General features: G+C 55.2%; 1 protein-coding gene across 11 annotated transcripts in view; it reads right to left on the bottom strand.

Annotated features, from left to right (window-relative positions):
- ADCK1 (aarF domain containing kinase 1) overlaps positions 1-12,982 on the bottom strand; it is a 137,474-nt gene that overhangs the window by 65,888 nt on the left and 58,604 nt on the right. For 7 of the 11 annotated variants that reach the window (XR_016226639.1, XM_089322442.1, XM_089322443.1 and 4 more), the window contains one exon: positions 10,165-10,368. Coding sequence is in view for 8 of the 11 variants with exons in the window: in XM_089322442.1 (XP_089178568.1) it covers positions 10,165-10,368 (204 nt within the window). In the remaining 3 variants the exon portion in view is untranslated. Of the gene's footprint in view, positions 1-1,070; positions 1,206-10,164; positions 10,369-12,982 lie in introns of all 11 variants that reach the window. The other 4 variants (XM_089322446.1, XM_089322447.1, XM_089322448.1 and 1 more) reach the window with 1 other exon arrangement.

Raw genomic sequence — 12,982 nt, 5'->3', positions numbered from 1 at the left:
TTTTTTCAGTTCTCATCACAGTCCTATGAAGGTTTTATTATCATCCCTGTGTACAGGTGAGGAAACCAAAGCTTATAAAATGCACCAAGGATGACAGAATATGGTGGCATCCGGGACTCAAGCAAGGCTCTCGGCTCCAACGGCTCCTTTATAAACCTGCACACCACAGTGCCCCAAAAATGGTCCTATTATTCCCTCAAGAAGCAGATCCTGCCCTTGCTCTGAGCCTCCCACAGGAATACCCCAGAAACCACAGAACCAAGCACAGAGGCAGTGCCAGCCACCGTGCAGAGCCCGGCTCCACCACACGCCTGAGGCTCAGCCGTGAAGTCCAGCATTGGGCAGGGCCTCCGTCCACACAACAACCTGTTACTGCAGCAGCGTTTGTGCCCCAAGGGAGAACGGCCATCCTGAGAGGAGAAGCCAAGCACTGCCATGAGGGTCAAAACCAAGTGCGCTGGATTCACAAGAAGGGGTCAGGTCAACCTTGGAAGGGGGAGGGGTCAGTGCAGGCTTCAAGAGGAAGAGACAGGGGCCGGCACAGTGGCACAGCAGGTTAACGCCCTGGCCTGAAGCTCCGGCATCCCATACGGGTGCCGGTTTGAGACCCGGCTGTTCCACTTCCGATCCATCTCTCTGCTATGGCCTGGGAAAGCAGCAGAAGAAGGCCCAAGTGCTTGGGCCCCTGCACCCACGTGGGAGACCCAGAAGAAGCTCCTGGCTCCTGGCTTTGGATTGGCAAAGTTCTGGCCATTGCAGCCAACTAGGGAGTGAACCAGCAGATGGAAGACCTCTCTCTCTCTCTCTGCCTCTCCTCACTCTGTGTAACTCTTTCAAATAAATAAATTAATTTAAAAAAAAAAAAAAAAAGAGGAAGAGACACTCAAGGGGGTTCTGCAACTCAGCCCCACAATGCTCACCAGCACCTCCCACGTGCCAAGGCCAAGCCACGGGCAACAATGAACCACTCAAGAGTGGCCGCAGGGGCCAGCAAGTGTCCTGGGAGAACGTAGATGTGCCATTACCCTGACATGAGAAGACCTACGAAGAAAGTTCGCTGGAAACCGTACCTCAGTTTACCATCTGGAAAATAAGGTGTCCAGCACTGTTCATAATAGCCAAGCTGTGGACTCAACCAAGGTGTCCATCATCCCATGAACGGATAAAGAAAACATGGCATAGATCCACGATGGAACACTGGTCAGCTATAAAAAAAAAAAAGAATGAAGTTCTACCATTTGCATCAAAATGGATGCAGCTGGAAGTCAGCATGTTGAGAGAAATAAGCCACAGAAAGACAAACACATGTTCTCTCTTATATGTAGGAGCTCAAATTTTAAAAAAGAGAAAAAAAAAACACACATAAACAAAGAAAGCCTGTATATATCACTATCGCTGTAAATAGTTTTGTAAATCTGTTTCATACCTTCGTCAAACCAGTGGTTAAGAATGTTATACTGGGGCTGGTGCTGTGGTGTAGCAGGTTGAACTGCCGCCTGCAGTGCCGGCACCCCTTATGGGTACTGGTTTGAGTTCCAGCTGCTCTACTTCTGATCCAGCTCTCTGCTGTGGCCTGGGAAAGCAGTGGAAGGTGGCCTAAGTCCTTGGGCCCCTGCACCCACATGGGAGACCCTGAAGAAGTTCCAGGCTCCTGGCTTTGGTTAGACCCAGCCCCAGCTGTCGTGGCTATTTGGGGAGTGAACCAGCAGATGAAAGACCTCTCTTTCTCTCTGTGCCTCTGCCTCTCTGTAACTCTGCCTTTCAAATAAATAAATATTAAAAAAAAGAATGTTATATTACTATGTTTTCTTTTTTAAAAAAGATTTATTTATTTATTATTTGGAAAGCAGAATTACAGAGAGGCAGAGGCAGGGAGAGAGAGAAGGAGAAGTCTTCCATCCGCTGGTTCAGTCCCCAAATAGCTGCAGCAGCTAGAGCTGGGACGATCTGAAACCAAGAGCCTGGAGCTTCTTCTGGATCTCCCACGCGTGTTCAGGGCCATCTTCCACTGCTTTCCCAGGCCATAACAGAGAGCTGGATCAGAAGTGGAGCAGCCAGGACTCAAATCGGTGTCCATAAGGGATGCCGGCACTGCAGGCAGCAGCTTTACCTGCTATGCCATGGAACCGGCCCCACTACTATAGTTTCAATGATCTGTGAGTATTTTAAAATTTACTGTATATGAGTGAAATGGTCATTTTTACATTCTATTATTTTGTATAGCCTTTACCTATATTCTCCCAAAACCAGGGGCTTTCTGCTTTTTACTTGTTAAATTCTGCTTTTTACTTGTTAAACTTCTTATTTGGTGAATCACTAAGCCTTTGATTGCAACGTAAATTCAAAATATGTTATGTCAAAAACAAAAAGAAAGAGAAGGAAGAGGGGAGGAAGGGAATATCATTATATTCTTAGAATTGTTTCTTTTTTTTCTTTTTTTTTTTTTTTTTTTTTACAGGCAGAGTAGACAGTGAGAGAGAGAGAGACAGATAGAAAGGTCTTCCTTTGCCATTGGTTCACCCTCCAATGGCTGCCGTGGCTGGCGCGCTGCGGCCGGCGCGCTGCGCTGATCCGAAGCCAGGAGCCAGGTGCTTCTCCTGGTCTCCCATGTGGGTGCAGGGCCCAAGCACTTGGGCCATCCTCCACTGCACTTCCCTGGCCACAGCAGAGAGCTGGCCTGGAAGAGGGACAACCGGGACAGAATCCGGCACCCCGACGGGGACTAGAACCTGGTGTGCCAGCGCCGCTAGGTGGAGGATTAGCCTAGTGAGCCGCGGTGCTGGCTTAGAATTGTTTCTACAAACTATATTGAATCTGTTAAAAATTAACTAAAAATTGTAAAAATTAAATTAAAAAATAAGATGACTTGAGTCTAACCTGACTCACTGAGTGATGAGCTTGTTGATCCATGGGAAACCCTCCACCAGGCCTGCACCTCCAAGCAGCCAGTGGGCACACCGACGGAAGTGGAGGTGGAGGTGGGGGTAGGAGTGGGAGCGGAGGTGGAGGTGGGGGTAGGGGTGGGAGTGAAGGTGGAGGTGGAAGTGGGGGTGGGGGTAGGGGTGAGGGTGAGGGTAGGGGTGGAGGTAAAGGTGAAGGTGGGGGTAGAGGTAGGGGTGGGGGTGGGAGTGAAGGTAGAGGTGGAGGTAGGGGTGGGGGTGGGGGTGGAAGTAAAGGTGGAGGTGGGGGTAGGGGTGGGAACGGAGGTGGAGGTGGAAGTGGGGGTGGGGGTAGGGGTGAGGGTGGGGGGGAGGTAAAGGTGAAGGTGGGGGTAGGGATGGGGGTGGGAGTGAAGGTGGAGGTGGAGGTGGGAATGGGGGTGGAGATGGAGGTGGAAGTGGGGGTGGGGTGGCCAGCCGTGGAGCTCAGAGGGGAGCGTACCAAAGGAAATGAGAGAAGAGCATCATGTTGGGGGTGCGCCTGAGGCTGACAGAGGGAACCAGGGCACCTGCGGAGTCCCTCACTGTGGGGCTGTATTCAGCAAAGGCGCAGCCTGGGCTGTGGAATATTCATCCAGAAGCTGTGGCGTAACAGACGTGTGGGGCCTCCCCGAGGCAGGAGCAGGAGCCCCCACAGCAGAGGCCTCATGGTGCAAGGCCGGGCCATGTAAGCGACGGGAGGAAAGGCCTACCGGCCAGGCCCACCCCAGCCGTTGCCCTGCCGCTGCCCGGAGTGACTAATGGCGGCCATCCGTCCTGGCTGACGGTAATGCTTCAAACCATCCATCTCCCAATCGTTAAATTACCATTTTATGGCCGAAATCTCTCTCTCATAATTGATAAAAATCTCCTTTTGATGTTTGGTGTTATTGGGGGAAAAATGTTTTCTTATTCTTCATTATGTTTTTCATATAAATGCAATTTTTATTGAGAGCTGCTGGGAAGACAGGCTCAGGCCAAACTGGGAGGGAGGGGGCTCTCTCTCCCAGCCCCACCCCCTGGCCCTCCCCATAACACAGCTGCCTGGCCAGCAGATCTCTCTGTTCCATTCCCAGAACACTCACTCAGTGGCCTTCTCAGGGACATTGTGGGGAGACAAAGAACACAGCCAGGACAAGCAAAGGTCACGCTAGAGGCTGGAGGGAGGCCACGGCCAGGCCACAGCTTCACGGTGGCTTCAGGCCACTCCAGTGGCCTCAGGGTGGTGAAGGGCATGCTGACCTCAGCCGGGCCCTGCCACTGTAGGACAACAGGGGCGATGGGGACAAGGGTTCCAGAGGGCAGGGACGGGCACAGACCCGGGCAACAGAGCAGGTACACGTGAGGAAATGAGAGAGGCAGAGGCTTGGATCAGCACTGGAGCAGAGACAGCAAGATTAGGAAAGCAGGGCAGCCCCAGGGGCAGGAAGTCTCTGGCAGCTTCAGGCCCACAGGTGCCGTCACACTCAGGGGGGAGGGGCTCCCTCAGCCTCTTTGGCCCCCATCACCCCGGTCGTGTTCACCACTCCACGCACCCCATCCAGTTCCATGAGTCCACTGCCACCTTACAAATTAGGAGGGTCTAGAATTTGGGACAGCATCACCTGCCTGGCCCTGGGCAGCCGTGGCTCCTCCTAGGCAGTAGCCAGACCTCCACCTCCACCCCCTCCCCCATGGGGCCAGCCCCACCTGGGGGCCATGAGAACAAAAGTCAGAGTTACCAACTCAGAGGACATGCTGCCCAAAGCCTCAGGAAGCCTCAACGGCCAACCCAGGGCTGCCAGCAGCCTCCCAAGGCTGGGAGAGGGCGCTGGACACTGTGGCCAGAGAGGGGATTCCTAGCATTGGGAGGGGAAGGGCCGATCGGTGGAGAGCAGGCTGGGTACTGATCGGGACAGGGAAGAGAAAGAAGGTATCAGGTAGCAGAAGCCTGGTAACCTCGCCATTGCCAAGCCCCTCAGAACCCAAGTTCTCTGCTCATCTACAGCATCCAGCGCAATGCACAGAACTAACGTCTGAGGCTCACTGGCTGTCTGCCCTGCACCAGACACGCTCCACGTGTCCCACACCAACTCACCGCATCACAAGCAGCCCATGTGTAGCCACTGCCGCTCCATTTTACAGATGATGAAACAGGGACAGCGAAAGTCAGCAGCACGCCCCAGGTCGCAAAGTCACCAAACCAACAGGCAGTTTGCCTCCTGCCCACCTCAAGGGCTTAGTATGAAGCCTGAGCAGAACCAGGTCCAGATGTGGAAGCAGAACCAGCTATCAATGTGTCGGCCCAGCAGAGACAGGGAGAAAGAGATGCGTGTGCCCCACCCACACACACAACTGACACCAACGTATCTACAAGGAGTCTTTAAAAAACTCACAGAAAATGCATGGATTTCAAAAAAATAATATCTTTAAATTCATTTTCCATGGACTTTTTGAAGCAGCCCTGTATTCCACAAGGCACCTACACACACACACACACACACACACACTCACACACACACACCTGGATACCCTATCAGTGCTGCTTCTCTGGAGACCCCTGCCTCACACAAGAGGAAGCCTGGCCCAGCCCAGGGCTGCTGCAGCTGGGAGCAGGGCGGGCCCCAGGGGAGCGCCTTTCCCCACCTCTCACAGCTCTCCAGGCACCAGCAGGGGCCCTGGGTGCCCCTCGCCCAGGCCAGCATCCTCCTGCCTCACTCCATGCTCTGCCCTCGTTCTTGTGGTCCTCATCCTATAGCGCTTCCTCTCTGACCACAGCAAGTGTGAGAGGCAGGGGGTGTTCCCCGTACCTGGGCCTCCTGACCTCATCCCTGAACTTTCACTTAAACCTGGAGTGAAACACAACTGGAAAGTCACCCTCCACGTGCACCCAGGGGCTCACACACAACCGCGGGGTGCACATTCCTCCACCTCGTGCTTTGGCACCTCCTCATGCTTTCTTCGGCATTTTTCTAGAAGCTCCGGTCAGAGGATGCACCAAAAGCACCACGCCAGAGTGGCACTTGGTCCAGTGGGATTCCCAGCTCCAGCACCTGACTCCAGCTTCCCACTAATGCAGACCCTAGGAGGCAACAGTGGTAGCTCAAATAGTTGGGTCCCCGCCACCCAGGTGGGAGACCTGGACTGCGATCCTGGCTCCTGGAGTTGATCCCAATTCAGCTGTTGAGGCCATCTGGGGAGTGAACCAGTGGATGGAAGCTCTTCTCTCTCTCTCTGCCTCTCTAATAAATACATGAATACATATATACATACATACATACACCCAGACCTGCATCATATAGCTCTGGTCCCTGGAAAGGCCGAGTCTAAACCCCCTCAAGGAGTATAATATGCACAAAAAGATGTTTCCAAGCATACAAGCCAAGCGGCACTACGCCATTACCCATGCGAGCATCGCCACCAACCACGGTGCTTCCGCGTCTCCCTCCAGCCACTGGCCTCACTTCCTTCAGCTTCTCCAGAACTGCAGAGCTGGGAAGAACCTTACCCAACACAAACACACTGCAGGGCCAGAGTTGGGTCACTTCTAGAAATGCCTTGCAACAAAATCTGCCTTGTCGGCAGGAGTCGGTGGGGAAGGAGGGGAGTGTGTGTGTCCCCATGACCACAGACAACTGAACCAGTGCAGCTGACCTCCTAAGTCTCACCGTCACACTATCCCCAAGCTCTGCACTCACCTCAGCCTTCCCCACCTGCACTGCCCTGAGTGTGGGACTCACCTCCCACATTACAAAAAGAATCGGGCTGCTGGGCCTCCACCCACCTTGCCGTATCTCCATCTCTCTGTCTGTCCTTTGCTCAGGACCCTCTCCCAGCTCTCCCCTCCCTCGGGCTCACTTTTTGAGAGCAGTGTCCCAGGTCCTTCAAAAGGCGGCCCGAGCCCTGGCAGTCCAACCTCCGCTCCACTATGCGCCACCCTGAACGCCGCTTTCCAGGGGACAAACGTCACTGTTCACCCTCCTGGCCGTATGGTGCCCCACGCCAGCACCCTGGCTGAGCCTGTTTCCTTAACCCAGAAGCAGTTCCTCCTCTAGCCTCCCATCTGAGGGCCTGGGCGGATGCTACCTGCTTCAGAACACCTCTACCTGCCCAAACCTGACTCCTCCCTCTCCCACAAACCCCTTGGGCTCTGATGCAGCCAGGAGTTGCCCTGATGATGACCCCAGACCATGGCAGCCACAGTGAGGTCACACCGCCCTCAGCTAGACTCAAGGTCCAGTCTCTGCCATTCTCAGTACATGCCAGCTGTGTGGACAGGCAAGAGTGAGAAGGAATGAAAGAATGAGAGAAAAGGTGTTGCTCCACAGAATGGCAGGCTGTCAGAGCCTGCAGGGGACTTCAAGGACACGTAACCTGGATGAGGAAGGCAGAGGAAGGGCTGGGAGTTGCCATGAACAACTGTGCCAGGTCCCCAGCCACGGTCTCATGGCAGCCGGGGTGGTCAACGGTCTCATGGTTTAGGCCCGTGCCTGCCCCATATGGGATGTAGAGATGCCAGCCTAAACACCTTCTACAACATGGACCATGCCCAAGAGTAAAATGAATCTAAATCTCACCCACTTGGTCAAGTCTCCCCGCTGCAAGGAAGGGTCAGGGCTCCAATACCCCTCCTGGACTCGCAAGCTCAGGCGCCATCTACTGGCCAAGGTCAGAAGTGCACCAGGACCCAACACCCCCAGGGCAGTCAAGGAACCAAAGCTGAGACCAACCCCAATTCAGTCCATATCCGGGTCACCCTTGATGCCATAGAAATGATCCCACCTCTTACTTGGGCTCCTGGCTGCTCCCCAGAACTGGTCCTTCAGGACATAAGCCTAACATCCAAAATAAAAGGGGGAAAAGCACCTTTCTTTCTGGTCATACTGAGGAACATGCAAGACACAGACACATACAGACACACATATACACACATAAGACACACAGACACACACATATAGACACAGACACACACATATAGACACATACACATACACACAGACACACACACAGACACACAGACACACACAGCTGCTTTCCATATGGATGTCTGCCAAACAGAACTCTGCTGTGTAGGGGACAAGATGCTGCTGCCGCCGCCCCTCCCTCAGCGGTGTGGCCCAGCCCACTCCCTACAGAGCCAAGCCTAGGTGAGGGCGGCGCCCTCCCCTGCTCTCAGTGCTGTCTGGCCTGATCCAGAAGCAAACATCAACTGTAGGGTCCAGAAGTGCTACAACTTCCACCTCGTCCCCCACCCCAGGCAGGGGACACGACTCAGGGCCAGCCCATGTGCCCGGGACGGGGACTGGCGTGAGGACACCCATGACCTTCCAGAGCCTCTGTGGATGGGGAGGACCCCCCCAACCCAGGCATCCAGAACCAACCAGCTTGGCCAGCACACACACCCCTGGAGCTCCTCCCTCGCAGTGAGAGATGTCACAGCATGCAGGCAGTCTCCCAGGAACCTCAGGTCCCGCCCAAGGACCTGCAAAGCTGCTGGTAGACTCAGCTCTTGTTAACCGCGCTCCTGAGAACCCAGGGAAGAAACAGGGATTTCTGTGGTGTGCAGCCCAGGATGCCCGGGCCCAGCTCAACCGTCATCCCAGGGTGACAGCTGCACCCCGAGAAGAGTCGTGGGAGGGCAGGAGGAGGAGCAAGTGCCCTGTGAGTGACTTTCCTCCACCCTCACACCCCCGCACTCACCTCCCCTGCTTCCCACCCAGCCCTCGCCCCTCCCTCCACCCACGGCTCTAGAAAGTGTGTCACCAGGGAACAAACGCGCTTCGCGGGAGGGAGGAAGTGCAGGGGGGAGGGAAAGAGCACGGGCTGCAAGGGACGCCCCCTCAGAACCGTGACCTTGACATCAGCCTCCCTTTCTGGGGGGCTGGAGAGTCATCGTTGTGCAGGGGACACACAGCCAGCACGCCTAGGACCGCGCCCTGGAAGGAGACTGGCGGCCAGGCCCTGAGGCCTCAGGCAGGGCTTTGGGACGGAGGAGCCCAGCTTCCTGCCTCACTCTGCCCCGCTGGCCTGCTCTCACCCCGCTCCCCTCCCCAGCAGCCTTCCTCTCCCTGGCAGCCAACCCCACGGAGCTGCCACATCCCAGCAATGATGCACCTTGCACTGTTATTACAGTGATTTATTTAGTTTTAATTTGGGGGTGACTCTCATGCCGTTGGAAGCAAGAGGCCAACAATCTTGGCGAGAAGCAAAGCCACTCTCAGTGCCAACCCCAGCCCCTCTGCCTGGGGTGCTTCCATGCCACCACTCCTCGTTTGCAGCCTGCTCCCGGACGCCAGCCCTGAGTCAAGTTTGCCTTTCACTCACTCTCCTTCCCATCAGAGAACAAGCTTCTTGGTGGCAAGGGAGTCACAGGCATCTCTCTGCTACCTCCGGTGTGGTCCTGGCCCTCAGGAACTCACCTAATGAAGGCTTCCTCCAGGCCTGGCTGCCCCTGGGGAAGTGTGTCCCTAGAAGGAGGCTGGGCACCTGAAACCTTTAACTGTGTTAAAGGACCAGTAGTCAGGGCCAGCTCTCTGCAAACCACTAAGAATGAAACAATTGGCCTTTCTCAAACCTATGCCCCATCTTGAGTAGCCTAAGGAAGCTTTCAGTCATTCACTCATTGGTTCATCACACAAACATTAAGCACCTACTGTCTACCTCGCTGTCCTGGTGCTACAGATATAAGGTCAAAGGACCACCATGGGCTTCATCTTCAAAGACTCGATGACTTGCAGAGGAACGCTCAGAGAGGATGACAACAGAACAAGCCGCCCTGGGCAGCAGACGGACAGTAACCGTCCTATCAGGCGGAGGCTGGATGACCACCTACCAGGGCTGCTCAGGAAAAGCCACTGCTCCTGGACACTTCACTGATGGGACCACGCTGCCCTTGGACACCTGATCTTAACCCCTTGGGCCCCCACCCACCCTTCATCTACAAAACGGGATTAATCACACCCGTCATATGTTGTGCCCTAAGAATTAACTGAGATAATACACGGGACCCAGCACAGTTGCTGGTATGCAGTAAACCCTCAGTAACTGATAGATATTAGACTGTGGTTCAAAAATGGTCAAACATGAACAATTTCATATGATTCAACTCAAGACCAGCAGGTTTCCTTCTAAGCCTCTTTGGCTGCAGCACTGAGAGTCACTGTGACTTCTGCTCTGCCTCATGGTAGATGCCCTGGGCCCTGGGCCCAGCCAGGGCCTGGTCAGGAGCCCAGCCCACCCCCGGCCTTCCCTCCAGCCAAGGCACTACCTCCTTGCCCAGGTCCTCGCGGATGACCTGGCGGACCTCTGGCATGCTGCTCTGTGGGGCCTGGCTGTGCAGCACCTTTAGCGTGCTGGTGTACTCCTCCGGCAGCAGGTAATCCAGAGCCCCCAGGTGCTGGCCCACCTTGATGAAGGTGCCCCGATTGGCACAGCAGAGCTCCCGGAGACGCCTGGCGGAGCGCAGGTGCACCTGCAGGGAGACGGGGTGTGAGAGAGGTGTGAGTGTAGAACGTTACCTGGACCTTGCTTCCGTTTCCCCCCTGGTGTCCAGGTAGGGACACACACACACACACACACACACACACCTCCATCTTTTTCCTCAGCGCCCTCCCTTCAGTCCCGTGGTACCCAGACAGTCCAGCCTGTGCACAAGGCCTGAGGTTTCCAATCTCCTCCTCTCCAAACCCACCTAGGCTGGGTCTCACTCCCTCAAAATGACTGTGCAGGGCTTTTAACCAACGCTAATCTACTGATGACTCATCCAAGGATATGCCAAGCTACTGTATTTGCCACCTATCTCTCAGACATGCTAAACATATTCTGTTTATCTAGATCTCCACAATCCCTACAACACGCACACTGTAGCAGCTCAGGTGCTGGTACATTTCAAGATGTGAGACTCAGCTGTTGTGCTTATGAAGAAGTGTCTAACAAACATCCAAGGGAGTTCTGGAAAGCACTCCAAATCTAGGGCTCTCTTAATACCACAAATCATAGCAGGGTCTCCGCTTTTGTTGTTTTGTTCTATTTTGGTTTTTAAAGATTTATTTTTTATTTGTAAGTCAGAGTTACCGTGAGGGAGAAAGAGAGAGAGAGAGAAATCTTCCATCCACTGGTTCACTCCCCAAATGGCCACAATGGCCAGGGCTGGGCCAGGCTGAAGCCAGAAGCCAGGAACTTCTTCTAGGGATGGCAGGGGCCCAAATACTTGGGTCATCTTCTGCTGCTTTTCCCAGGCCATCAGGAGGGAGCTGGATCAGAAGTGGAGCAACCAGGACATGAACCAGTGCCCAGAGAGCATGCCAGCATCTCAGGAGACGGCTTTACCCACTCCGCCACAATGAGGGGTCTCCTTCACGCCACAGGAATAACTGTACCAGGCACATGGAGCGGGCTGCTGGGACACTCTCTGGAGGTTGCGGGGCCCAATAAACCTCCTGATGCTCACAGTCCTGCTCCCAGGCTGTGCACTGCCAGTCACTGCCCCAGCCCAGCTGAGGGCATTGGCACTGGGGGCACACACAGTTCCCCCTAGGACATCAGCCAAGAGTTTGAACACCAACGATGAATCTACACTAAGTTCTAAGAAGGATGCTGATGTAGTCAGCACCTGTTGGGGCAATCAATCCACGTGAGAAGTTCAATACCAATACACAGACGGCCTCTATCATCAGTTGCCAGGGGAAACACACAGGAAGCTGTCACCTTAGAAATTAAGTGAACGCTGCACCTCAATCACTCTTTCCCCAGCAGCCCACCTCCCACCACAGCAGAGCAGAGGTCCCAGGCTCCAGCACCAGCACGGGTCCTTAGGCCCTCAGAGGCCTGTCCACATCTGGCTCTGCTGGACGGCCTGTCTCCTGGTGCATTCCTGGTGCATTCCCTATGCACACAAGACCCCGGTCCTCTGGGCAGATTCCTCCAGCCCCTGACATCTGATACCTCATCCTCTCTGAGCCAATGAGTGTCCTTCACAGAAGAGTGACTGGGTTTAGGGGGAGGGGAGCATTCCCATAAGAACCAGAAGCTGGGGACCACACTGGCCAATGGCAGATGGCCGGTCACACAAAGCTGGGCAGGGTCGCAGCCACGGTGGGCAGAGGCACGCTGAGCAAGTGCGGGGCAAGGGTTCCAGCCATCATGGATAACAACAATGTACAGCCCAGATAACCGGCTCCAGTTCCAGTGTGCCAGCAGAGGAGAAAATGCAGTCAATGTAGAATTAGGGGCCACCAGAAAGGCACCCCCAAGTCATCAGTCCCAGGGCTCTCGAGCAACCAGAGTACCAGGCCAGCCAGCACTCCCTAGGGAGGGCTGTTGAGGCAGCCAGCGGCCTGCTCGTCCACGGGGCTGGGCCATGTAGATCAGCACCCAGTAGAAGCAGAGGGAGTGCAGACACATTCCCCACCCTCCCCTCCACTCCCAATAAAGATAGCAGCCGCTGCATTGTCACTGGGGACCTGCTGGGGGCCAGCCCCGGGCCCTCAACCATCTGGGGAGACCCCACAGAGCCACCCAGCCAACAGCTGCAGGCATGAGAAAGGGCACGGGACCACGTGCCACGGCGACTCCCAGATGAAGGGGAGACTTGGCTCGCGGGAAGAGAAGGATGTATGGTATCGTGGTTCTGGATCTGTTCTTCCTTCCTGCCTTACGACACTGGTTCTCTCCCCTTTGTCAGATGGTTCCACATCTGGCTTTATCAACAGGGGGTCTTGGGACACAGAGAGACCACAGCAGGAGCACGGGTCTCCCTGGCTGGACCCAGTGTGCTGTTTTCAACAGAGTGCAGCCAGGGAGCAAAAGCCAGCAGTGCCCAGTGCAGTGGCCTCCCAGCCCAGCTACGGCCCACGCCCTCCACTACATCTCTCCGCTGCTGTGGTACTTCCTGCAGACCCTGCAGCCGGCGGGCTGCCGCACGTATCAGCTCAGGCTCGAGCCTCCTGCCTCCTCCACCCACCACCACCGGCCCGGCCCTGGGGCTGTCGTGCCGTTCCACCACAGCCTGACTCTGAGCCCTGCCAAGTGCCTAGTCCTGTCCTGCTCACCATCCCTCAGCCCTAGGAGAAGCTGCTTCATGTGTT

Source organism: Oryctolagus cuniculus, chromosome 20 (assembly GCF_051225735.1).
Source record: "Oryctolagus cuniculus isolate XC-2025 breed Fujian yellow rabbit chromosome 20, ASM5122573v1, whole genome shotgun sequence".
In the NCBI taxonomy this organism is placed as follows: Eukaryota; Metazoa; Chordata; class Mammalia; order Lagomorpha; family Leporidae; genus Oryctolagus; species Oryctolagus cuniculus.
This window is presented reverse-complemented; position numbering and strand designations above follow the sequence as displayed.